Source organism: Alexandromys fortis, unplaced genomic scaffold, assembly GCF_014885135.2.
Source record: "Alexandromys fortis isolate MF-2015 unplaced genomic scaffold, M_Fortis_MF-2015_v1.1 scaffold_325, whole genome shotgun sequence".
Lineage (NCBI taxonomy): Eukaryota > Metazoa > Chordata > Mammalia > Rodentia > Cricetidae > Alexandromys > Alexandromys fortis.
In genome coordinates, this window is record NW_026068211.1 from 460,608 (window position 1) to 486,265 (window position 25,658).

At 50.9% G+C, this 25,658-nt stretch overlaps 2 protein-coding genes across 13 annotated transcripts; both read right to left on the reverse strand.

Annotated features, from left to right (window-relative positions):
* Nucleotides 1–10,324: 10,324 nt before the first annotated feature.
* On the reverse strand, nucleotides 10,325–11,671 carry Inafm1 (InaF motif containing 1). Its single transcript, XM_050130299.1, has one exon. The coding sequence runs from the start codon at nucleotides 11,669–11,671 to the stop codon at nucleotides 11,282–11,284; it is 390 nt and encodes a 129-aa protein (XP_049986256.1). The 3' UTR covers nucleotides 10,325–11,281.
* On the reverse strand, nucleotides 11,316–23,766 carry Ccdc9 (coiled-coil domain containing 9). 12 transcript variants are annotated; one of them, XM_050130295.1, is made up of 16 exons: nucleotides 23,656–23,766; nucleotides 21,608–21,660; nucleotides 21,401–21,505; nucleotides 20,036–20,134; nucleotides 19,651–19,893; nucleotides 18,544–18,627; nucleotides 18,283–18,456; nucleotides 17,052–17,233; nucleotides 15,382–15,428; nucleotides 15,143–15,278; nucleotides 14,845–14,938; nucleotides 14,347–14,734; nucleotides 13,876–13,968; nucleotides 12,973–13,022; nucleotides 12,453–12,496; nucleotides 11,316–11,433 (listed from the first exon to the last, which is right to left on the reverse strand). In XM_050130295.1, the coding sequence occupies exons 2-15, from the start codon at nucleotides 21,608–21,610 to the stop codon at nucleotides 12,479–12,481; spliced, it is 1,716 nt and encodes a 571-aa protein (XP_049986252.1). In that variant the 5' UTR covers nucleotides 21,611–21,660; nucleotides 23,656–23,766; the 3' UTR covers nucleotides 11,316–11,433; nucleotides 12,453–12,478. The 12 variants fall into 12 exon arrangements, with proteins under 12 accessions (XP_049986252.1, XP_049986250.1, XP_049986251.1 ...); XM_050130293.1 differs by having other exon boundaries at nucleotides 13,852–13,968; XM_050130294.1 differs by lacking the exon at nucleotides 11,316–11,433 and having other exon boundaries at nucleotides 12,348–12,496.
* Between the last annotated feature and the right edge of the window lie 1,892 nt (nucleotides 23,767–25,658).

Consider the following 25,658-nt stretch of genomic DNA (forward strand, 5'->3'; position numbering starts at 1 on the left):
CTCACAGAGATCCACCTGCCTCTGCCCTTGCTTCTACCTCTCGAGGGCTAGGATTGGAAGAGGTGGTGCACACCTCCAATCCTCACCCTCGGGAGGCACAGGCAGGCCGATCTCTGTGAGTTTGAGGCCAGCCTGGTCTACAAGAGCTAGTTCCAGGACAGGCTCCAAAGCTATAGAGAAACCCTGTCTTAAAAAACCAATATATATATTTATATATAATATTTATATTTATATATTTTTAATGTGTGTGTGAGTTCTTTGCCTGCACCTATCTCTATATACCACGTGCGTGCCTAGTACCAAAAGAGATAAGAAGACATTGTCGAATCTCATAGAACTGGAGTTACAGACAGATGTGAGCCTCCATATGGGAACTGGGATTTAAACCCAATCTTCAGGGCTCTTAAGCTGTCTAGCCATGTCTCCAGCACCCTTTGTGCTTGTGTGTGTGTGTGTGTGTGTGTGTGTGTGTGTGTGTGTGTGTGTGTGTGTGTTGTGGCGCTGAGAAGCAAACCCCAGCTCCTACCTTAGGCACGCTAGACAAGCACTATACCGTTCGCCTAAGGCCGCACCTCAGTGAGGCTGAGTTTGCAGTCTGCTGAAAATCTGCAGCAGAGGCCGAGAGGTTGTCTTCAGAAAGAAGGAATTTATATTCTCTAATTTGTGCTGTCGGCCTCAAAATCCCCATAGAGCTGAGGATAGCCTTGAACTTCCATCCTTCTGCCTCTCCCTGGGTTACAGAAGACTGCTAGAGTATCAGGTTTCTGTGGTGCCAGACAGACATGGAACCCTGGGCTTCCTGTATGCTCAGCAACTGCTCCACACCACAAGCCCCTAGTCTCTCACCTCGCTAGAGCTGTTGAACACACACCCAAGAAGATAAAGAGGTCTGGGGTTGGGAGGAACCAAATGATAAAAACCAATACATACGGCCAGGTGGTGGTAGCACACGCCTTCAGTTCCAGCACTCAAGAGGCAGAGGCAGGCAGATCTCTGTGAGTTGGAGGCCAGCCTGGTCTACAGAGCGAGTTCCAGGCTAGGGCTGCTAAGCAGAGAAACCCTGTCTCAAAAAAAAAAAAAATGGTGGGGAGGGGCGCTGGAGAGATGGCTCAGAGGTTAAGAGCACTGACTGCTCTTTCAGAGGTCCTGAGTTCAATTCCCAGCCCCCACATAGTGGCTCACAACCATTTGTAATGAGTGCCCTCTTCTGGCGAGTGTATACATAATAAATTTTTTAAAAAAATGTAAAGGAAGCCAGAGCTACACGAGACCCTGTCTCAAACCCCCACCAAAAAAAAGATGAAATTTTAAGTTTCATATATTGAGTCACTGTTTGTTTTTAAAACTGTATTTATTATGTGTATCAGGATTTGATGCATGTAGGTGTGTGGACCACATTCATGCAGTGCCAGTGAAGGCCAGAAGAGGGCACCAGATCCCCTGGAACTGGAACCACAGACAGTTGCGCGGGTGCTGGGAATTGAACCCAAGTGCTCAGGAAAGGTAGCTGTAGCTCCTAACCAAGTAAATCATCTCTCCAGCTCACTTTTGTCTTTTTTAAACAACAAACTTGATGTTTGATCATTTATTTATTTTTTAATATTTATTTATTATGTATACAGTGTTCTCTCTGCATGTATTCCTGCAGGCCAGAAGAGGGCGCCAGATCTCATTAAAGATGGTGGTGAGTAACCATGTGGTTGCTGGGAATTGAACTCAGGACCTCTGGAAGAGGAGTCAGTGCCCTTAACCACTGAGCCATCTCTCCAGCCCAGTAACAATTTTTGGGGTTTTTTGTTGTTGTTGTTGTTGTTTTTGTTATGTTTTGTTTTGTTTTGAGACAGGGTTTCACTATGGCTTTGGAGCCTATCCTGGAACAAGCTCTTGTAGACCAGGCTGGCCTCAAACTCACAGAGATCTGCCTGCCGCTGCCTTTGAAGTGCTGGGATTAAAGGTGTGCACCACCACTGTTCAGGTGTTTGATAATTTAAAATGTTTAAAAAGATTTATTTTCTGTGAACTCCTTCCTTTTTTCTTTTCTTTTCCTTAGAATTGGAAAGTAAATGCAAATTATTTTTATTTTATTTGTTTTTTTGAGACAGGTTTCTCTGTGTAACAGGATCCTTGGCTGTCCTGGAACTCACTCTGTAGACCAGGGGTTACCACACCCAGCTGATTTTTTTTTCAGGCAGGGTCTCACTGCCACGGACCGGCTCAGGGGAGCCACTCAGACCATGGGAGAAGCAGGGTCTTGGTAACAGGAAGGCACAAGTTCGGCAAATGACAGACAGATACAACACACGAGAGAGTGGTTGGAATCTGCTGCAATTTTACTGAATTCATGTTTTCATTATATAGTATTCAAACAAAGAACAAATCAGAAGGTCATGTGTCATTGGTTGGCACAGTATGAAAGCTTCTTTTAGTCACATCAGCAATATTTAAGAAAAGTATATTATCAGGAACAGGTGTTAGACATAAAGCATCCTTAGAAGAGGAAATCTTGTCCTTGGGAATGTAAACCTCAGACAAGTGGTTTCATCTTATGAATAGAAAGTTTTTGTCTCATTATCACTATCATGGCCTTTCCTCTTCCTAACCCTTTATTTCATCTAGTGACCAAAAAAATATACCTAATCAGTTCTCTGCACCTGCTGAACTATACTTTTTAGTACCTTCTTATACAGCAGACACCATGGGGGTTGGGATCTAGCAAGCCTATCCACAAAGTTCAGAGTATAATATAACAGTCTTTGTCCATCAACATTAACCCATCTATTCCCTTGATCATGATACACCCTGTGTATGATAAAGGGTCTGCTGTAGTCTTATACATTCCCATAGTGTGCTTCCCTATCTCAAGGCTGTTTCTGAAGAGAATGATCCTTGTCTTGTATATATAAAGACTACCATTATTATGAAAGAAATTGTGCAAAGCTCATATCCCGCATAGCCAGCTTATCGAGAAACCCGTCTATGCCTCAGCAGTGGCTAATACCGGGCTGTCTGCCATTGACCTCCAGGAAGCCTAGTCTCATGGCACACATAGCTCCCGTCCGGCATAATGACATATGTCATGTCACACAGACGACACTGGAGTTGGTGTGGCCTCTCACTATGTGGGCTCTGCTGGTCCGTGTACTATGGACACTCTTGGGATTAATGGTGTGGTCTACTTTGGCTGGCTAGCCCACCAGGGTTTAATTCGCTGCAGTCATCTGTTTTCTCATCCTCAGGAGGGCATCCTATTGCTAAGGCAACAGAGAATGGCGAATACACAGTGGGGCCTTCAGTGAGAACACCAAAGCAACGCACGGCCCTGGCAGATGGACAGATGGAGTAGCGGGCTCCTCTTGGAAGGACACGGTCACGGGGCATGGAAATGGTTTTGCAATCCCCTCGAGGCTTCTAGGACCTTTCGCTCTGGGGATAATTCCAAGATACATTCCTTCCAGAACAAGCTGGTTGGGTTATTAATATTCATGCAGGCTCCCAGAGCACACATGGGAAAGCTGGTATCTCACGAACTTATTTATGTCTGATTTCTCTGACTTTGTTTTCACACCTGCTGTGGAGGAGGATGTGTGTGCGAGGGCACACAAGCAGGGGTGTGTGCATCCGCGTGAGTGGAGACACTCTGATCATTTTAACCAGGGTCTGAGGTAGAATATCTGTCTTCCCACTATAGAGAGAGGGGGCACTACCTTTATCTCGCCAAGAAATTCTGTGTGTGTGTGTGCAAATGCATGCAAGTGTGCAGGAGCATATTCCACATAGATGCATGATTTCAATGTGATTTGTTTTTCAAAGCAGGATTTCTCTGTATAGCGCAGGCAGTCCTGGAACTCGCTCTTGTAGAGCAGGCTGGTGTTTATAAAGGCCAGACACAACTTAAGCTGTCATTCCTCAGGAGCTGATCGCCTGTTGTTGTTTCCTAGGCTTCCACCTAGTCAGGGGCTCACTGATTCACCCAGGCTGGCTAGCACAGACCACAGCATCCCTCTGCCTCAGCCTCTCTGCATTGCCAGCACACCTTGTTTTTGATGTGGCTTTATTCTGTGACTCAAACTCAGGCTCTTGCGCTTGCTAGGCCTAAATACTACAAACTGAGCTATTTCCCTCAACTCACAGAATACTTTATGGATTTTGTGTTTTGTTTTTGTTTGTTTTGAGACAGGGTCTCTCTACACAAAGTCCTTTATATTAAACTTTTATTTATTTTACACACCACCCAGTTTCCCCTCCTTCCTCTCCTCCTGTTCCCTCCCCCACCTTTCTTCCACCCTGTCCCCCATCCACTCCTCCTCCATCTCCACTCAGAAAGGGTAAGGCCTCCAGTGGAGTCGGTTTTCAAAGGTTTCCCTGTGTAGCCCTGTTTGTTCCGGACTCGCTCTGTAGCCCAGATTGACCTTACAGAGATCCACCTGCCTCCACCTCCTGAGTGCTGGGATTTATTCTTAAAGTCATGATAAAATATATACAACATAAAGGTACATAAACGTTACCATTATCATTTTTTTGTCAGGCTTGGTGGCACAAACCTTTAAATCCATCACTCAGAAGGCAAAGGCAGGCAGATCTCTGAGTCTGAGGCCAGCCTGGTCAACATATTGAATTCCAGGGTTATATAGTAAGACCCTGTCTTAAACAAAAAAAATTTTTTTTAATAATTGGATTTTTGGAGACATGCGTTGTTATGTAGTCCAAGCTGTCCTGGAACTCAGTGTGTAGTTCAAACTCATGATCATTTTATATCAGCCTCCTAGGTGCCTCCATTACATGCAGGACCCAGCATGGCCAGCCTTTGAAGCTATTAAAATATTTTCCACACATATTTATCATGTGTGTTTGTGTGCGTATAACTACACACATGCCACACCATGCATAGAGGACACTGAAGACTGTCAGTTCTTTCCTTCCATATAACAGATTTATGGCTGGGTAGTGGTGGCGCACACCTTTAATCCCAGTACCTGCAGGCAGAGACAGGTGAATCTCTGTGAGTTCGAGGCCAGCCTGGTCTACAGAGAGTTCCAGGACAGACAGGGCTACAAAGAGAAACCCTCTCTTCAAAAATAAAATTTTAAGTATTTTTCAGTTATGTATATTTATGTACGCCTCTCCTTGTGTGTATATGACAAGTGTGTGCAGTGCCCACAGAAGCCAGAAGAGGGCATCAGATCTCCTGGAACTGGATCTACAGGCAACTGTGAGTCACCTGAGTTGACTGACTTCCCTCAGTGAGAGAACTGTGATTGGGACTCATAAACCAAAGAAACCTTTCCTTCCTCAAGTTGATGGTGCTCGCAGTGTTTGTCACAGAAATAGAAAGCAAACTAGGATGGGCCATGTGGAGTCTCACTGTACAGCCCAAGATGGCCTTGAACTCACAGGGATGCTGATGTGCCTGCCTTGCAAGCAGGGCCGCAGGCGTCTACTGCCATAACTAGCTTCTGGATACCATTTTGGAGGGGATAATTGTTCAAACCCTGGAGCCCCCAGTGAGGTTTTATTCCCCCAAACACAGGGCTGATTTGTGTAGCTCCGGCTGTCCTGGAACTCACTCTGTAGACCAGAGATCTGCCTGCCTCTGCCTACAGAGTGCTGGGATTAAAGGTGTGTGCTGCTGCCACCCAGTTTCCCAATCCAGATTTACGCAGCACAGCTACAGCCTTTCCCAGAAAGATTCTGCTGGCCTTAAATAGCATCCTTTTCAGGAGGAAGATTTTTTCTGGTGTCATTTTCATGTTTACTAATTGAAATTAAGATGAAACAGAACATCTTGCAATTAAGGTGGCATTTTTCCCTTTTTTAAATTATTCAAGTGGTTTATAAACATCTCTGGTGAACAACTTCAACAATACCGAAGTTGAAAGACTGTGATTTTGTTCTGTCTTGGTCTGAGTTTTGAGACAAGGTCTTACATAATCTAAGATGGTCTCAAAACTCAGCAGTGTATGCTGGATGGTGGTGGCACATGCCTTTGATCCCAGCACTACAGAGGCAGAGACAGGTAGATCTCTGTGAGTTCGAGGCACAGCCTGGTCTACTGTAGACAGAAGTTTCTGTCCCACCTGGTCCCATGGCCATTCAGTCCCAAAGAAACACACAGAGGCTTATATTAATTATAAACTGTTTGACCTATTAGTTCAAGTTTATTATTAAGTAACTCTTACAACTTAAATTCCATAATTCTTATCTATATTTAGCTATATGGCATGGTACCTTTTCTCAGTAAGGCTTTCTCATCTAGCTTCCTCTGTATCTATCTAGTAAACAACTCTCTGCCTTTCCTCTTCCCAGAATCCTCTTAGCCTGGTTGCCACACCTATACTTCCTGTCTGGGTACTGGCCCATCAGCATTTTATTAAACAAAAATGGGTGACAAATCTTTACAGTCTACAGAGCTAGCTCCAGGACAGCCAGGGCTTCACAGAGAAACCCTGTCTCAAAAAAACAAGGACAAAGCCGGGCGTGGTCACACCTTTAATCCCAGCACTTGGGCGACTTAAAGAAGGAAAGGTTAACTAGCAGGTTAACTAGAGAAGAGCCCATGGGGCAGCAGGAGTTGAGGCAGCTGATCACCCCGTGTTCCGTTCGGGTTGTTGAGATGAATGACGCGTTCAGCTTGCTTTCTCCTTCATATTCAGTCCAGGATCCCACGCCATGGGATAGTGTCACCCACAGTGTGAGGGTCTTCCCACCTCAGGTCATCTAGATGATCGCCCACATATATGCCCAGAGGCTTGTCTCTTAGGCAACTCCAGATCTCATCTGGTTGAGGACAGAAATGAACACTGCGGCTGTGTGCGTGCTAGACGAGCGCTGAGTTGCCGCAGCCCTGCTTTGTTGTTGCTTTTCCTTTCCAGACAAAGTCTCCTCTGTAAGCCAGTCTGTCCTGCCCATTGGATTAACCCGCACAGGATGAGGCAAGGGCACTCATTTCTCTACCTAGACATAGCTCCCATTCTTTACAGCATGGGGTGGCAGTGTGTCTCCTTGCCAAGTGGTGGTCTTCTGATCCCAGACGGTTGACAGGCTATAGAACCAAGGCGGAAAATCCCATGGTGGCTATGTTTTCGTAACGTGGTATGAAGTAGAGTCCTGACTGGATAAGTGGCGTCCACTGCCTCAGGATGAAGCCACTGAACGTGGCTGTAGGAACTTGAAACACGCTGCAGTTCCCAAGGGTAGCATACGTGGGACAGGCTTGGCCATTGTGTGACCATTCCTGTGTGATGGGACCAAGAACATGCACCCAGCATCCTCCACGTTAGCCTCTGACTTGGCAGGTGGGCTAGCCTCTGATACTTCAGAGTAAACCTGATACCAGAGACAGGATGAGATGAAGGAGCTGGGTTGCCATGTTTTCTGGCTAGAGAGGCAAAAGTGTACAGGTGAGGGAGCTGGAGAGATGGCTCAGAGGTTAAGAGCATTGCCTGCTCTTCCAGAGGTCCTGAGTTCAGTTCCCAGCAACCACATGGTGGCTCACAATCATCTGTAATGCGGTCTGGTGCCCTCTTCTGGCCTGCATATTGTATACATTATAAATAAATAAGTATTTAAAAAAAAGTGTACAGGTGAGATGGGTGCCTAGGGCTGCTGGAACTGGGAACCCATAGAAAGAAACAAGAATGGGGAAGAGGGCAAGGGGAGTAACAGGAGCCGGCCCCTGAGCCCGACGTTTAATAGAGAGAAACAGAATCTGGGATTCAACACACAAGAATGGACGACCCAAGGGGACGACAGGCAGGGAACACTCTGCACCCAAACTGCTCAAACTGGCAAAGACTTTTAAACATGCAATGAAAGAGCCTGTCACCGCTAGCTTGTGAGACTGTGAGACGTGGGGGCGTATGGACTCAGTCTGGCTGCCGTGGAGGCAGGAAGAAAACTGAGCAATGGAGCTATCCGTCCCTCTTCGAGACAAAGGCTGCATAAGCTGAGATGACCTGAGGGAAAGCAGACCCTGTGAGGCTGGCTTCTGTGGGACACTAGGGGCACACGTCCCCATGGGCATCGGAGACAGAGGAATGATTGGTACGGATGAGAGAACGCGGCATGAGAAGAGCAACATCTGATCTCAGTTCACCAGGCCAGAGAACTACAGGAGACTTAAGAAAGATGAGCCTGGCTGGAGAGTGGCTCAGAGGTTGAGAGCACTGGCTGACAATTGGTCCCGGGTTCAATTCCCAGCAATCACATGACAGCTCACAACTGTCTGTAACTCCAGTTCCAACAGACCTGACACCTTCACACAGACACACACGCAGGCAAAACACCAATGCACATAAAAAATAAATAAATGTAAAAAAGAAAGAATAAAAGAGAGAAAGAAAAATGATCCTGCCAGCTCAAAAGGTAACTCTACTTCCCTAAATTCTGGTGGATAGACAAAGGCCAGCGTCCTCAGGAACTTATAAAGCAGGTTTCCCTCTACCAAAACAGATCATTTTCCTTATCACTAGCAAAAGGGACAAATTGGTATCGGTGGTGCCTACTGGCATACCAAAGCACATGTTGGTCTCCAGGCTCCTCAGTACCACAAATGCCTGCTCCACGCTTCATAGTTCACGCTAGCATCCCAACTCTGATCTTCTCACCTCCTCCCTACCCTAAACTCCCTCTGCTCCTGAGCTTCCTTCCCCCAGCTACTGACTCTCCTTAGAGCACTATTTTGATCATGTTCCCTCTCTCTCTCTCGTCTGAACTCCGTCTTCCTCTCCTGTTCTCCCCCACCCCGTCTCTTTGCCCTGCTCTGGCCTGTCCATGTACAGTCTTCTGCTTTCTCTCTACTCTGGACTCTTCCAGAGGCCTCTAGCTATGTTCTCCCCCACCTATCTAAAACACCTTCCCCTTAACCACAACATGGAGTGACCACGACATCATGGCATTTATACAGATCCAGGACATAGCTCACTGAGTCACGATGGCTGTGGCATAAACCCGAGGTACCATAGTGTCAGGAGAAAAAAAACCTGCTAAAAGTCATCCTCTAACCTCCACAAGTTGTGCACACACGATCACTAATAAATAGCAAGAGGGTGATTCCACGGGGGTCTTGGGATGATACAGGTCCTAAGGGCCTCTCTGAGGCCCATGATATAATCTTCAAGGCATGAGCAGCTCAGGAAAATCTGAATGACTTTGACCAGCATGTGAACTGGGTTCAATGATCTTCAAGGCATGAACAGCTCAGGGAAAGCTGAATGACTTTGACCAGCATGGAACTGGGTTCAAAGAGTGGCGACATGAGACTGGCCTGCTCAGCTCCAGAACGCCCCTTCCGTGAACTGTCAGTCACCGGCCAGAATGGGCTTTTCAGTGGGGTAGCTGCCTTTGAGTCACCCACACTCTCCTGTACTTGAGGTCCCTCCCCCAAAATTCACTTGACAGTGCCCTATTTGGGGCGAGTAGACATGTGTTCGTTAAGTCATCTCTCTGCTACACAGCAAGTTCAAGAACAACTTGGGCTATATGAGAAAAAAAAAAGGAAAATTAGGTTTTTTTTTCCAAAACCATTAAATAAATGTTGAACTAGTAATTAAGATAAATCTAGATTTGACAGTGTGCCAAACTGCAAGTCACCAGTCCCTTAGCTGAGGTCTTCAGGGACAGATGCATTTCAGAACTCAAGGTTGATCCAATTTTAGAGAGGCCATTCTGCACCTAACATGCAAACCCCCAGGGGCCTGAGGCAGGCACAGTCCATGTCCTCCATCAGACATGGTAATCTTTTTGCAGCAAATGTGTGAACACACTGGAAGGAATAAACACACACACACACACACAAATAGCTTGTTATTTGTCACCATGTGAGAGTGAGGTAAAACACTACCCCTCCCCCCCACACACACACACCAAAAAAAATGTTTAAAGTCATCAGAGCTGATCAGAATTCAAAATCCACTAGCTGGACACAGTGGCACACATCTGTAATTCCAGAACTTAGAAGGAGAATTGCTGAGAACACAAGGACAGCCAGAGCCATGTCAGTGAGACCTTGCCTCACATCCAAGGGTTAAGTCACAAGACACAGAAGCACAATGACAATAAATGGAGACCCTCTGGAGACAGAAAAAAGGAAAAGCAGGGAGAAGATAGTAGAGGGAGACGAGAAGAAAGGCTGAGGACCATGGAGTTGGAAGAAGACATTGGAAAGCAGAAAAGGAAGCACAGAGGGACAAAAAGGAGGGCCTCGCCTCCCAACTCACGACTTACTGGTGTGTGGCACTTTGGGCTGACAGGCTACCCAGGGAAATGTAAGCGGTGACTCTGAGTGGGCTGAAGAACGAGGTGGAGACAGGGAGCAAGCCAAAACACCTCAGGTTTGGATCACGAGTTTAATTCTCTGAGCAAAATTGAGCTATCTTCATTTTACAAGACCAGAGAGGTTAAGTACATGGCTGTGCATCGTCCTGTGGGGAATGCTGGTGGAACAGAAGGGAACCAGTAGGGCAGATGACATGCTCCCAGCTGACACAAGGCTCAGTTCCTGGGATGCTGTCCAGCTTAAGGGGAAAGAAGGTCATACAGGAAAACCCCTTCTTGCAGCAGGGTATCCCAGCCTGCCTAAGGCCAGGCTGCAGTAACAGGTAAGGGAAAATGGACTCAATCGCCTGACTTCTTTATCAGAAGCTATACCAGCTTCTCAGTCAAGGCACCAGCAGCAGTGTAGCCCAGAGGCTGTACCCACCTCATTTTTTTGGTTCAGTTATATACTCTACACTTCCCAAAGCAGCAAATGTGTACTGTCACCACCCAAACCCCGGTTCATCTCTCTGACTCCAGGAAAAAAGCTACAGCATCACTGGCCAGGGCCTAAGAGCACAAGCGACAGCTTCTATTCCTGCCACTGCAAACTATACCAACAGCAGTTCCCATGACTGTCTCCTCTGACACAAGGGCCCAGGTCCTTGACACACGGAAAACTGATAAGGCCTTCACAGTATCTGACCTTCAACAGCCCTGAAACTGGCAAGCCGCTTCCCCCCCACCCCCAATTCAACCCAAAATTTACATGTTAGCAATGAAGAGAAAAGCCTCTAAGGCTGCGGGACTACAGGGTTCGAGAGAGGACCAGCGCGCGCTGCAGACGACCACAGACCAGGGAAGCGCAGCTGAGGCTGGAGTTTATTGCAGATGAACGCAGAGTCCCTGGGAGGAACGTGGTGGGTGGAAGTCGGTCTGGATCAGGACCACGGCCAGGGGAGATGAGGCCGCAGGCGAGGCCCAGTGGTGCGGAGGGAGCTGGCGAAGGCCGCGGTGGGGGCGGGCCAGGCTATCCCGGCGCTCGGTGCACGGTCTCGGACGTCGCTCCAGGCGCTGGGCGGCGGCTGTGGCGGCGGCTCCTAGGCAGTCCCGGCGGCTGCAGTCTTGGCCCGCCGGAGGCTCCGAGCAGGCAGGAGGCGGCAGGAGGTGGGGCGGGTGGCGCTGCACGGGCACAAGGAGCGGCAGGCGCACTGGGCAGGGGGTCGGCCGGGCCGGCAGGCGGCCGCGTGGGTACCCAGATAAGCCCGTAGTACACCGCAAGCAGCACGGCGGCCAAGGACACACACAGGAAGTAGGCGCACACCGGAGCAAGGCGCAGCCATCGGCCACGGGGAGCCTCGCTCAGCCCGGCACTGCCTGGGCTCTCGCCACCGCCGCCCACACAGCTCGAGCCCCGCATCTCGCTGCCCACTCCACCCGCGCTGGCCCCGCCCCCACCCCGTACCGCCCCACGGAGGTCCAGGCCCCGCCTTAGACCACATCACGCAAACCACGCCCCTCCTAGGACCACACCCCCCTATAAGAGCTTCCCACCTGCTCTAAATCACCCCGGCCCCCCAAGTCTGGCCACACCCTAGACACGCCCCTACCGCCTCTGGCCAACCACTATCAAGAAAAGATCTTAGCCACACCCCTTGCAGCCACACCTGCTTATTCTCCAAGCGCCCTGAGACTCCTGTTCCCCACTCTGGGCTCCTCCCAGCTCGTCGGAACCCTCCCCCCCTTTTTTTTTTTTTGGTTTTTCGAGACAGGGTTTCTCTGTAGCTTTGGAGCCTTTCCTGGAACTAGCTCTAGACTAGGCTGGCCTCGAACTCACAGAGATCCGCCTACCTCTGCCTCCCGAGTATTGGGATTAAAGGCGTGTGCGCCACCACCGCCGGGAGGAGCCCTCCCTTCTAGCTTCGATTGCAACTCCCACACACAAGTCACCCTCCGCCTGTCGGAGGTCAGGTCCCAGTCTGTTGAGCAGAAGGACGCCTAAAGAGCGCTAGCCCCGCCCACCGAGCCTAAGTCCCGCCCCTCCCTGCTTCACAGCATTGGGCCGCCTGCACCAGTTTGGAGGATCCAGCTCCGGCCCTCGCCCCAGCTGGCCCCTACCCCAGTAACTCCGCACCAGTGTAACTTCTCCCGCTCCCTAGAGGTACAGAGTGGGCTGCAGGGACGAAAGCAGCCAGGCAAACCTGCGCTGCCGGCCCTCCCAGCGTCTTCAGGATTGAGGGATGGCCTGCGGGGTGGGAGGGGAGAGGTGTCAGGACGGCGGAGAACACCCTCGTCCCGCCTCTTCCGCCACAGCAAAGCCCGCCAAGCACAGCAGCCCAGCCTGTCCCGCCAGCAGCACAGTTCAAAGGTTGCCTTTAATTCAAGTCCTCCAGAGAGCCTCAGGCCCTAGCGGCAGAGTCCTGCACAGCCAGCCTCACCAGCCAGGTGGCCTCCACCAGCCAGGTAACATAGGCATTCGGGTTGCCTAGACTGGTCCTCAGAGAATTTAGAAGACTCCCCGGGTCCCGACCGTCGTCGTTGACCTGGCTCCTCCCACCCTCTACGTTTAACCCTGTCCTGGCCGGAGTGTAGCAGTGTAGCAGAAGCAAAGGAGCGAAGTGGCTGGAGGTTAGTGCAGAGCGCCAAGACCCCTGTTTGCTGGCGCTGTCAGCGGGCAGCCCCCGGCGGCGGAGTGGCCGCCACCACCTTGCAGAAACGCACCCTCTGGAAGTCTGTGATCTCCGCTGTCTCCTGGCCCTCGGGGCCTACCTCTGAGGAAATAAAAAGTGGTAAATGGAAGACCAGCCTGCCCGATCCGCCCTGTCCTGCACCTCAGTCAAACCCGCCTGCAGCTTGGCCTCCAGTATACTCAAAATCTCAGGAAGCCCACGAAGCAGAGCCCCTTCTAACCTAACCCCGTCGACTACTGGGAAGCGCTGGTATAATGAAATAACCGTCATCTTCCTAGGACCACAAACTGTTTTCTAGCCCGGTCCCTCAGTCTCCATCTCCACCACTCATTTGACTGTCAGTTCCTGGGCTCTGCTCTACACCCTATCCCGCTGCAGGGGAAGGGAAAGAGGACACAGGCAAGAAACCTGGTCCACCACGTTAAGGGGCCAAGAACAGCCTCTTGCTTCTACTCTGCGGGGTCCAAAATTCCACTCAGGTCTGCTCCAAAATGCTAACCCTGACCTCAGTAAGTCTAACAGTTGGCCCCGTTCATTTGTTCGTTCCTACTTTTTGCTTTTACAAAAGTAGTCTCAAGCTCAAGATTGTAGGGAATCAGCCTCTTCCTTCTGGGTATGATCAGATTTTGAATCCCGCCTTTAACTCCCTCCCTAAACCTAGCCTCAACCCTTTACCTTAATGAGCTTCCCGATTCCAGCTTCCTGGCCCTGCTAGTCACAATTCCTGTCGGCTGGAGCCTTACAGCCCACCCTCTGCAGCGACTCAGGCCTGACTCCAGGCCCACTCCAGTAGGCATGAAACAGCACCTGACTCACCTCATGCCCTGCCCTCCCCCCCATCACCCCATAGGCCCCACCCACTTTGTCCCCAAGCCCTTCCCAGCCCCCAGAATGCAAGCAGACCACCCACCTCCACCAGCTTCATGCACCCCACCTGGAGATGCCTCAGGCCCCTCTTCTTCAGACTTCGGGGCTCTTGTTAAGGTTGGCCCACTCTCCAAGGAGGCAAGGGCTGGCTGGTCACCTCCTGGAGAAGGGGAGGCTCAGTCAAGCCCCTCCTTTTCCAAACACCTCCCAGTGTGAGGGGAACAAGGGAGGGGGCTCAAGGACACAGTGGGGGTGTGTCATTTAAGGAAATGAACTTTTTATTGGAGAGAGGCTCTGAACCAGCAAGAGCAGGCTCTAGGAAATGGGCTAAGGCATGGAGTAGCCACCAACTGCCCTTCCCTGCCACAGGGTTTGAGGGAGGTGTGAGCACAGCCACACCCTTGTGAGCTCACAGGAGCATGAGCACACACACACACACACACACACACACACACACACAGCTGGTTTCACGCATTCCCAAACGGCCAGGCCTCACCCGCAGAGTGGGCACCGGGAGAATTCAATTCCATCTCCTCACCCCAGTCGGACACGGGCTGGTGGTCCCCGGTGGGCGACAAGGGGCTGGGAGGTTCAACAGGGACTGGGGACAATGACTCCTGGGGCCTGGCAGGTGCAGGGTCCGCCTGCTCACAGGTGGGCTTCCGAGCTGGCTCAGCCTCTCCAGGCTGGTGATCTGGAACAGCTGGGGCCTCCTGCTCCTTAGGACACTCTTCCTCCTCCTCCTCAAACTCCTCTTCTTCCTCCTCGTCGTCCTCCTCCTCCTCCGTGATATCTTCACTCACGTCCTCCCATTCTTCATCCTCATCATCATCTTCCCTCTCCTCTTCTCCCTCCTCTTCCCCCTCATCTTCCTCACCATCCTCCTCAGGAGGCCGGTGGGCTGGGGCTGGGGTCTCCGGAGGCTGCTGGGAACACAGGCAGATCAGGGAAAGGCTTGGGGCTGAGCCCCGCCCCGCCCCCGCCCCCGCCCCCGCCCCCGCCCACACATCCTACTTTCCTCCCTGCTCTGCCTTACCCGTGTGGGTGCCTCCTCCACGGACAAGGATTGAGAGGACTCAGGGGCTGAGGACACAGCTTCCTCTTTTGTCTCCCAGCGATTATCATGGTCACTGGGGAGGAGAGAGAACAGGGGTAGGGCCTAGGTGAGGGGACAGACTTCTCAGAGAACATCTGTTCTGCTGCACAGAGGGCAAAGAGGACAGCAGACACAAACAGAGCCGAGACAGATCAGTGTGTCCTCAAACTCAAGCCAGAGAGGACTCCACACACCCAAACACAACAAGAAAGAATTTCCCATGGGAAGGGCACCCCACCTATAGGCATGAGGGGCCACCTTGGCCTGGGGTCGGCTGTTCTTTCTCCTCCTGCGGCTCTTGACTTCTGCTTTGTGCTGAGAAAGGAACTCTCCAAAAGTGGGGGGCTTAGGGGGCCTTGCCCAAGTTTGGTCATCTACAATAGAAGCCCAGATCCAAGAACTTAGGGGATGGGGACACAGTACATGCCACACTCAAACCCCACTGCTTAACCTAACCCCTTCCAAGACACTACTCACCATAGCGGTGGGACAGTTCGTGGGTAGGAGCTGGCTCATCCTTGAACCTAGGAAAAGAGCAGAGCAAGCAACAGCTGAGGAAACTAGGGAGAGCAAGAGAAAGCAGGGGAGATGGAGGCAGGGCCAGATCAAACTAAAGAGGCCCCAAAGGAGCCACTGGTTAGAATGGGATCAGACAGAATGAGGGATGAGAGGCAAACCCAGCTTCCTAGTTTCAAAACCAGACAAAGAAACAAATATAGCTTCTGAAATAAAAACGTGGAGGCTAAAGAGATGGTTCACTCCTCCCACTGACATCAGCACCTTGTGAGTGGAGCAGCAAAAAAAGTCCCTTGGAATTGCTGCCCTCAGTTTGCACCCCAGAATGAACACTCAAGTACATGTTCAATACAGAGCAAGGACATAACTGTGGGTCAGGCATGGTGCCACATATCTGGGATCCTAGCATTGAAGAGATGGAGGCAGAAGACTCAGGGTCAGACTGTCCTTGATTCCATAGGAAATTCAAGATCAGCCTTGGTTATATGAGGTCTTGTCTCAAATAAACAAAAAGTAAACAAGGAAACTGTCACTACCAACAACTCCAATCTATAGATAAGCAGAAGGTTCTGAATGAGTCCAGGTCACCCAGCCACTCGGGATCGGCCGTTGTGGGTTTTTCCTATCCCTTCCCCTTTGCTGGCTGTGCAGGAAGATACAGAACCTGAATGGCTGAGAGTTCTATGCTAGCCTAGGTTAACACAGCCCAGGAGGCCTGTAAGCAAGTGACAAAGTGTTTCCTATACCAAAAAAAAAAGTTTTTCCTGGGCATTCTGTGAGGCTCAATTTAATGCCCATTGGATCTGCATACCCAGGACTACATGGTAGAACTGAGGAGCTGTCCTCTCTGTCCTCTCTCAATAAAAAGATTATATATATATATTTATACATATAAATATATATAATATATAAAACCATAGACATGGCTCAGAGGACCCAGTATCCACATGGCATTTCACAACTGTCTGTAACTCCAGGATCCAACAAGCAGGAAGACTGAAAGATCAAAGCACCCCAGGTAACACTGTCTCGAAAAGGAAAAAGAAAGTGAAAGGGCAGAAGAGATGGCTCTGTAAGCTCTGGCTGCTCTTCCAGAGGACCCAGGTTCATTTCCCATGCCAACATGGTAGCTCACAACCCTCTCTAACTCCAGTTCCAGGGGATCTGACACCCTCCTCTAGCATTCATGGGCACTAGGCGTGCACATTTTGTACAAACATACATGCAGACAAAACACTCAATACACATACATGTTTTTAAAATTTTTAAAGGTGGGGAATGGGAGCTAAGGAGACAGTTCAGTGGTAGAGCCCCTCTAGAATCCACCAGTGAGGGGCTGGGGGTGTTGCTCAGTGGTAAAGCCCCTGCCTAGAATCCCCCAGTGAGGGGCTGGGGAGTGTGGCTCAATGGTAGAGCCCCTCTAGAATCCACCAGTGAAGGGCTGAGGGTGTTGCTCAGTGGTAGAGCACCTCTAAAATCTACTAGTGAAGGGCTGGGGTGTGGCTCTAAGGTACAGCACCTGTCTAGAATGCCCCGACATGCCAAAGGCCATAGGTTCAATCCCCAGTACCAAAGGGAGAAAAGGAAGCCAGGCTCGCATACACCGAGACCAAGCAGGAAGACCAACTCACATGCCATCGGTCTTCTCGGCATCCCATTCCCGCCGCCACTGCCCAGTCGGCTTGCGGTGTCGCTGCAGGCGCTCTTGGTCGATCTTCTCCCTCTCCTGCTTCCAGCGCAGGTAATCTGACCGCTCTCGGCCCGTCATGGACATTGTCATGTCGCCCCCACAGCCCAGGCCAGCCCTGCGGCCCTGCAGGCACCACAGGCAATCAGACCCCAGTTCCCTTCCATACCCTCTCACCCCAGACACAAATAGGGCCACTGTTCAGGGCACACAGGGCAGAACTGACAAGCAGCAAGCTGAGTGGGTGGCTGAGGAGGTGGCCTTCTCAGAAAGGCTCTATGTCCTATCTATTTATTTTTGGTTTCAGACCAGGTCTCAGGCCAGGGTGACTGCCCCAAAGTCACTGTAACACTAAGTATAAACTGGGCGGTGGTGAGCAGGCCTTTAATCCCAGCACTAGGGAAGCAGAGGCAGGCAGATCTCTGTGAGTTCGAGACCAGCCTGGTCTACAGGAGCTAGTTCCAGGACAGGTACCAAAAACTGCAGAGAAACCCTGTCTCGAAAATCAAAAAAAAAAAGACTACCTGGGCAACTTTATAAAAACAAAAGGGCTGGGGATGTGGCTCACGGGTAGATAGTTCACATAGCATGTGTAAGACCCTGGGGATATCCTAGCATGGCAAAAAAAGAAAAAAAGAAAACAAAAAGTCCAACATGAATCCTTAGCAAAGACAACACTGGCAGCAGGGCATAGTGGTGGGCAGCTTTAAATCCAGCACTCAGGGTAGAGGCAGGTAGATCCCTGTGCTGGGCATAAAGCTGGAACTCCATGTAACTGGGCTGGCCTGGAGTTCCAGGTCACCAGGGCTAGATAGTGAGACCCTGTCTCAAAAAGAAAATAGAAACTGGGTGGTGATGGCGCCTTTCATCACGGCACTCAGGAGGCAGAAGCAGGAGGGTCTCTGTGAGTTTGAGGCCAGCCTGGTCTACAGAGCAAGTTCCAGGACGAGCTCCAAAGCTACACAGAGAAACCCTGCCTCGAAAAACCAAAAAAGAAAAAGCCATGGTAACCCAAATGGTTGAACTACATAGTGAGATCCAAACCAGCCTGAGTCCTTATGTCAAAAGCCCCCAAATCAAGCAAGGGCTAACAACTCCACACAGAGAGCAGCACCTGCTTTGTCATTCCCCACCAGCTCAAAGCACAATTCTTGAGAAGCTGCAGCAGCACCTACCTGTCTCTCATGCTCCAAGCCAGAGCGTACCCTGTCGAAGTCAGAACCTCCCCAGTTGCGGCCGTGCCGGCGGCTGCCCTCCCGGCGATCCCTCTCAGGTTCCTCCAGGGGTCCAGCCCGACGCCGGGGATCATCCAGGAAGTTGCGTACTGGGTTGGGCTCCAGTACTCCTTCCTGCAGCAGAAGAGCGGGCAGGTGGGCAGGGGAGGAGGCACGGGGTGCCTATCCGCTCAGCCCACCCCCAGGCTGCCCAGTGCTGACCCGCTGGTTGCGCTCGTACTCAGCAATCTTCTCCATCTCCTCATTCATCTTCTCAATGTTCTGCCTGCGCCGCTCCTCCCACTCCTGGGGCGACAAGATGTGACACCGTGGTGTAGGAGGTTCTTCTGTCTATGTGTTACTTTCATTGGTTAAATAAAGAGACTTCCTTAGCATTTTGATAGGGCAGAAAATTAGGTGGGTAGAGTAGACAGAACAGGATGCTGGGAAGAAGGCAGGCCGAAAGAGCCACCATGGGTCAAGCCGCCAGGTCAGACATGCTGAATCTTTCCCAGTAAGCCAAGACCTCATGGTGAAATACAGATTATTAGAAATGGGTTAATCAAGATGTGAGAGTTAGTCAATAAGAGGCTAGAGCTAATGGCCAGGCAGTAATTTAATTAATACCATTACCATGTGGTTATTTCAGGGGTTAAGCTAGCCAGGCAGCAGGATGCAGCCTGCTCCCCATTACAACAGACATGACTGTCAGAAAGAACCATATAACTAGCTGTGCCAAAAACACAGGGCAGCCCAAACTCTCCAAGGACAAGCAGGTGACAAGTGGTGTCTGGCCTGGAACTTATTTGGATGTAGGAGACCCTGGCATACTTCAGTCACCATACAAATGGTGCATCTTTACCCAGCCCATCTAAACACTAACAGGGTTTACAAAGAACAACCAAGTGGACAGGACTCTCGTTTTCCAGCCTCCAAGCTGGTGGGATGGCCAAGTGCTTCCCAACAAAAATGAAAGAAAATGTATTTTCTCTGTTGGTGTCCCACTGTTCACCTTGTGGAAACAATCCACACAGAGAGGCAGGCAGATCTCTGTGAGTTTGAGGCCAGCCTGGTCTACAGAGCAAGTTCTAGGATAGGCTCTAAAGCTACAAAGAAACCCTGTCTATTTTCCCAACACCAAGTCCAAGGCCAACCTGAGCAACCTAGTTGAAGAGATCCTGTCTCGGAGTAAAAGCTAAGGGCTGAGGATATAGTTCAATGCTAAGGCACTCATCTAATATACACGAGGCCCAAGACCAGAAAAATGAATGAATGAAAACCAGGGAACAGAAACCTTGGCCCAAGCTTCATGGCCTGCTTGGTGCCTACCTTGGACTTGCGATCAGAGGTTGAGCTATCCCCTAGGAGATGAGGGGATCCCCGGCCCCGGCCTCTCTGGCCCCGGCCTCCAGTTCCTCCTCGAAGCTGTTCCCCAGCACCATTCTCCCAGCCTCGGGATGCCCGGCTTACTCCTGCCCGGCCTCCCTGCTGGGGGTGGGTCCGGCCCCCTCTGTTGGCTCCTGAGGGTCTGGGGGTCCCAGGAGTCCTCCGAGAGGGACCCAGGCTCTTCTCCTGAAAAGGGGAAGGAGGGGAAGTCAGCCAAAGGAAAGGTAGACTGGGGCAACCTAGGCCCAGAGCAGGCAGTTCTGGGTCCCAGGCCTCAGCCCTCTCCCTCGTCCCAAGCCTGAGAATTCAGACATGCTGGACTCTCCACCTCTACTGCCACATTCTCCTTCTCCATGGAACGGCTTTTCCGGGGAGCTGTCACCGCCACACCCTCCGATTCAGCATTTTTCCGGTCTTCCTCGATCTCCTAGGAGGAAATATCCAAGGCAATGGAGTGTTAGGGGTCCTGTCCACCAGCTGGACTCCCACAGTCCTCTACAGTCTCCTATGCTTCCCACTCAGGCTTCTTTCCAGAAAAGCCCCCACTGTAAGCCCATCTGTAAGAGCCAAATCCTGCCCCACCATGGGGCCCTCTCCTGCATGCACTCTGGCCTTCCTGCTATTCCCCAGGTTTTCTATACCAGCTGCTCCTCTACTAGAGCAACCCTGGAACTCCTTACCACCTACCTGCCACTCTCTCTGTTCTCATCCCCTGCTTGGTAAAACATGGGGATACCTGTTAGACTGTTCGCTGAAGCACCCACACACACACTTCACTTCCCAGCCTACAGAGCTGCCTGGCCAACAATCAAACCCAATTATTTTTTAATAAATGAATGCATGAAGAATGAGTCAATGAGGACCACCCTCCTCCCAGGTCCCTTCATAAAGACAGCCCCACTGCTTCCTCTTGGGCCCTGCTCTGGACCCTCCCTCCCCCTCCCATTGTAGCCCCAACTGCCCTTGGTCAATGAGAGTCTTTCAACAACCCAGCCCTGAGCCAGGCCTGTCCTCTCCAACTAGGCCCTGCCCCAGCTTTCCCTACTACCTGGACCCCCTCTCCCTCTCATCTAGCACCACTGTGAAGAGCTATTCTGACCAGGTCTCACTCCATTCAACATCCTCCATGGCTCCCTAATGCTCTTAAGCATTTTCCAACCTACATGAGTGGCCCCTGATTGACTCCTAAATCAATTCTCCACCAACTTTCCAAGCCCTCTCCACATCCAAACAATTGCCCGAGCTGTTTGTCTTGTGAGAAACATAACCCACCTCCTTCCCAATTAGCTAATGTCTAGGCATCCTTCAGTTCTCAGCATCCCCTCCACCAGAAAGCTCTCCCTAATGTCCTCAGGTTAATTCCCCCATCCCTACCTTGCTAATCTGGGCCATCACAGAGGACAACCATGTCCCAAACTGGACTGTGAACCCTAAGAACATGGACTAAGAGCAGGTCTAGGGAATACATCCCCAGCACCACACCACATGGAGCTAGGAATCTGGAGACTTCGATGAACAGAATGTCAATAAATGAATGAATGAATGATGGGATGGAGGAAGGAAGGCCAGACTAAGGCCTTTGGCTTTTGTCCTGTGAGTGAAGGGAAAACATGAGAAAGCTTGAAGGGAGAGGTGGGAAAAACTCACTGCGGGGGGAGAGGGGATGGGGTCTCCCAGGGCAGGGCTAGGGCACCTGGTAGCGCCGGATGAGAGCCTCATTCTTCCGACGCAGAGCCTCGATCCTCTTGTCTAACTCAGCGTCTTTCTCCTCCTTTGACTTCAAATCTAGTGTGGTAGCCTGTGGTGGGGAAACAGTTGAGGGGAAAGAATGATCTTCCTGCCAAGGGCATTTTACCTAGGATCCCACCTTCCCCACTCCCTTCCCCCCTCTGCAACTCACCATCTCATCAGCTGTGATCTTCTCACAGAAAAGGGATGCACCACTTGGGGGTCCTGGGGGAAGAGAACAGTTCTAAAACGCTGGCTCCTCTCCTTTACTGAGGGTTCTGAAAACACTGACTCACAGAAAAATACACTTGTACTTCTTCAAGGGAATTCTCAAGACTAGCCTCGCCTCTTCCCTGAAGAAATAGAAACCCTGCCCTTCAGTTTTAGACCCACCCATGCAATTAGTCAGACCCACCTTGGGAAAAGTCTGGCTCCACCCTTCTACCTAATACTAATTCCTCCAAACAAAGATGTCAGTCCAGGTTCCATAGCCTATAATTTTAGCCAGGATCGGGATCTCAGAAGGTCGGCTACAAACAGCAAAAGTAACTTCTAGAGGGCCAGCAGGATGGCTTGGGGGATAAAAGTGCTTGCCGCCAAGCCTGAGAATCTGAGGTCAATTCCCAGGATCCATAAAATGGAAGGAGAGAATAGATTCCCACCAGTTGTGCTCTGACCTCCGTGTGATCACACATACATGCACAAAGTAAATAAAACCTAGTGAAAAGCAGTTCCAACTCTCCGAGAACTTTGATCCCTGGCTCCCATAAGACTGACACAGCCCAGGCCCCAGCATTCTGAAAAGGCACTTGTCATCTCCTACCAAGCCAGAAAAGATCCTGCAAGCAGGCCCAGGATTCACTTCCGCGGGATTCCTAGACCGGACTTGACCTCCATAGTGATACTCAGTCCAGAAGACAGAAATTCTACAAATGCTTACAAGAAAAAAACTGCCAGCGCACCCGCGCCCCTAACCTCCACGAAACTCACTGGTCCCGCCCCGACCGGGATAAAACTTCAGGCCTCACCTTCCCCCCCACCCAGACTTCTGGCCCCTCCCATTTAAAAAAATTATACAATCAAGCTGGCTCCGCCTCCAACTTAACCCTGCTCCCAACGTGCCGGGAAACATTCTGGCCACGCCTCTGAGTCCCGCCCCATCCTCAAGCTTCGGATGCATTTATGTATAAGAAAAAACTTTTCGGCTCCAGCCCCACCGTTCTTCCCTACCCTCCGCCCCATCCCGCACAGCACCCCAACTCCACCGGCAAAATCCCTGACATTTTGGTCCCGCCTCTACCCAGTTTAAGGCAGTCTCTGGACCCTCCCCTAGCTTCTGAGCAATGATCAGGACCGACTTCCAAAACCAAGAAACTTTACGGGCTTGCCCAGGGCGTCTCCGCCCCAAACCCTGGGCCCACCCCCTAAATACTACGCCCTAACATAACCATCAACGCAAAAAACCCGCCCCCTACGGAGAGCAACTCTCTGGCCCGCCCCCAGCTTCTGAGCCACGCTCAGGACAAACTCCAGTTCAGTCACCGCCTCTTCACCCAACCAACGCCCAAACCCTTCCCCTTTCCCCACGCCCCTCAAAACCTTGGCTCCGCCCCTAGCTCTCATGGACACGCCCCCGTGACACTCCGCACAAACTAGACCCTGACCTTTGAAACACCCTGGCTCTGCCTCCAGACGCTCCGCCCCCTTCCTTTACCGCGCCCCGTTCCGTTTTGGCCCTGACCCTGTTTTCCCGTCCACAGTCCAAACTCCACCCCCTTCGGCCCCGACAATGCTCTAGCCCCGCCCCCATCTCCCCCGGCATTTCCCCCCCCCCATTCCGCCCTTTATCCCCGCCCCACAAGTTTGTCCCGCCCCCAGCATCCCCTCCCAACGTCCCGGGCCCGCCCACTAGTACTCCAGCCAAGACTCCGGTCCCGCCCCAGCCCGGACCCAACTCTGAAGCCCCGCCCTGCCAAGGCAGCCACCCAGGCTCGGGCCCGCCCGCACCCGCCCCGCCGGCCCTGCCCACATGCTCACGGCCCACCCCACAGCGCCCCTCCGGAGACCCATGTGGGCGTCGTGTCCCCGCCCCCCGCAGAGTAGCCTGACCCCGCCCCCGCCGGCCGCTCATCTCCCGCCCGCGCGCGCTCCCGCTCCCCTCACGTGGGCGAACAGGCCCCGCCCTCTCCGGGCGCGCTCCCGGCCCCCTCCCCCGGTCACCTGTCCCGGAGACCCCGCGGCGCCTGCGACTCCGACCCCGTCAGCCTCCTCGTCCGCAGCTCCCGGGCCTCACACGTCACTTCTGGTCCGCTCCACGTGAAAAGAGGAAATAAAGAGGGGCACTTCCGGTCCGGACAGCCCATTTCCGGATGCCTTAAAGGGGCCGCATCCCCCTCAGGCTCTGCAGAATGTGGCCGGAGCGTGTTTCTTACCCGTCGCCTCAGGAAATGGACCTGTAGCCCTTAATCTCTGTACTCCTCCTTTTTCGCTCAGGCCATTTAGCCACTGATTCTCTATTTTAGTAAGTAAAAGCCAGACATCATACAATAACCCCTGGAAACGTAAATTAAACTAATTTACGTCTTGCCAATGAAACCTTAAGTTTTAGAAACTAACCAATTCATAAAAATATATCTAAAATTTTTAGGAAACAACTGTATAACCAAAGCAGGGCATGGAGGCACGTCTCTAATTTTAGCACTTGGGAGACTGAGGCAGGAGAATTGCCTCAAAGCCAAGAACAGCGTGAAATATATATCTATATATAGGTATATATATGTATATAGGTATATATAGTTCCAGGCCAGCCAGGACTATGCAGACCCTGATTCGATAGATAGATAGATAGATAGATAGATAGATAGATAGATAGATAGATAGATAGATAGATAGCACTTGCCAATCATGATGACCTCAGTGTGACCCCTGGACTATCAGGTGCACCAGCTCCTTTACCTGTTAAGAACTTGCTGGCCCTTGAAGTACTAGTGTTTTCTTTGGTTTTTACGATCTCACGTGAGATTGGCTCTAAACTCCTGGTTCTCCTGCTTCAGCCCCTTCAGTACTGAGGTAGGATTCCAGACCTGCAGGGACTATGACCACCAAATTGGCCATCTCAAATTGCTGTGAGGTATTCCATGTGGTGATGGCCACAATTCGTCCAACTGGGTCTCATGGACGTTAGGATTATTTCAGTTTCAGTTAGCAGGAATTACCAACAGTACTTCACTGAACTTCCACAGGGAGAGGTGTGTGTGTGTGTGTGTGTGTGTGTGGTACAAGACGCAGGCTTGTGACCAGGTTTGTTACTTAGCTACATCTTTGTTGTTTGCTTTAAAATGAAAAAATATGCCAACTGGGCAGTGGTGGTGCATGCCTTTAATCCCAGCACTCAGGAGGCAGAGGCAGGTGGATCTCTGTGAGTTCAAGGCCATCCTAGTCTACAAGAGCTAGTTCAAGAGCTAGTTCCAGGACAGGCTCCAAAGCTACAGAGAAACCCTGTCTCAAAAAAAAAAAAAAAAAAAAAATGCCAGCCCAGGCAGTGGTGGCACATGCCTTTAATCCCAGCACTCAGAAAGGCCTACACAGATCAACCTCTGTGAGTTCAAGGTCAGTGTGGTCTACATAGTAAGTTCCAAGACAGCCGTAGCTACATTATGAGACCCTGTCTCAAATTAACATATATTAATTTATATATTTTGTGTGTGTGTATCTCATGTGTATGGGGTTTTTGCCTGCATGTAATGCTGTGTATGGCATGACTGCCTGAAGCCTTCAGCGACCAAAGGGCAAATGGTCCCCAAAACTGGAATTTCATGCAGTTGTGAGCCTCTTTGTAGGTGCTGGGAGCTAAACCTGGTTTCTCTGCAAAAGTACTAAGCACTCACCAGGCGGTGGTGTCACACGCCTTTAATCCCAGCACTCAGGAGGCAGAGGCAGGCGGATCCCTGTGAGTTCGAGGCCAGCCTGGTCTACAAGAGCTAGTTACCCTGTCTCGAAAATCAAAAAAAAAAAAAAAAGTATTAAGCACTCTTAACCACTAAGCTAATATGTACCCTTTTTGAAGTTTTTTGAGACAGGCTCTTCCTGTGTATCTAAGCTGTCCCAAAGCCCAGGTGATTCTCCAGGCTCTGTCTCCTGAATGCTGGGGCTTACAGCTGTGAACTATTCCGCCAGCCCAACATTTTTGCTGGTCCAGTTTTTTGGGTTTTTTTTTTTTTTTT

Coding starts and splice junctions, on each gene's coding strand:
- Inafm1 (XM_050130299.1), bottom strand. CDS start 11,671: ATGCGGGGCTCGAGCTGTGTGGGCGGCGGTGGCGAGAGCCCAGGCAGT.
- Ccdc9 (XM_050130286.1), bottom strand. Junction 14,939..15,142: donor GTGGCCCCTCATGCCTATAG/GTGGGGTGCCCT, acceptor TCTCCTCCCCAG/TGACCATGATAATCGCTGGG. Junction 13,969..14,346: donor CCAGCCCGTGTCCGACTGGG/GTGAGGAGATGG, acceptor CCCCTTCTCCAG/GAGGTGACCAGCCAGCCCTT.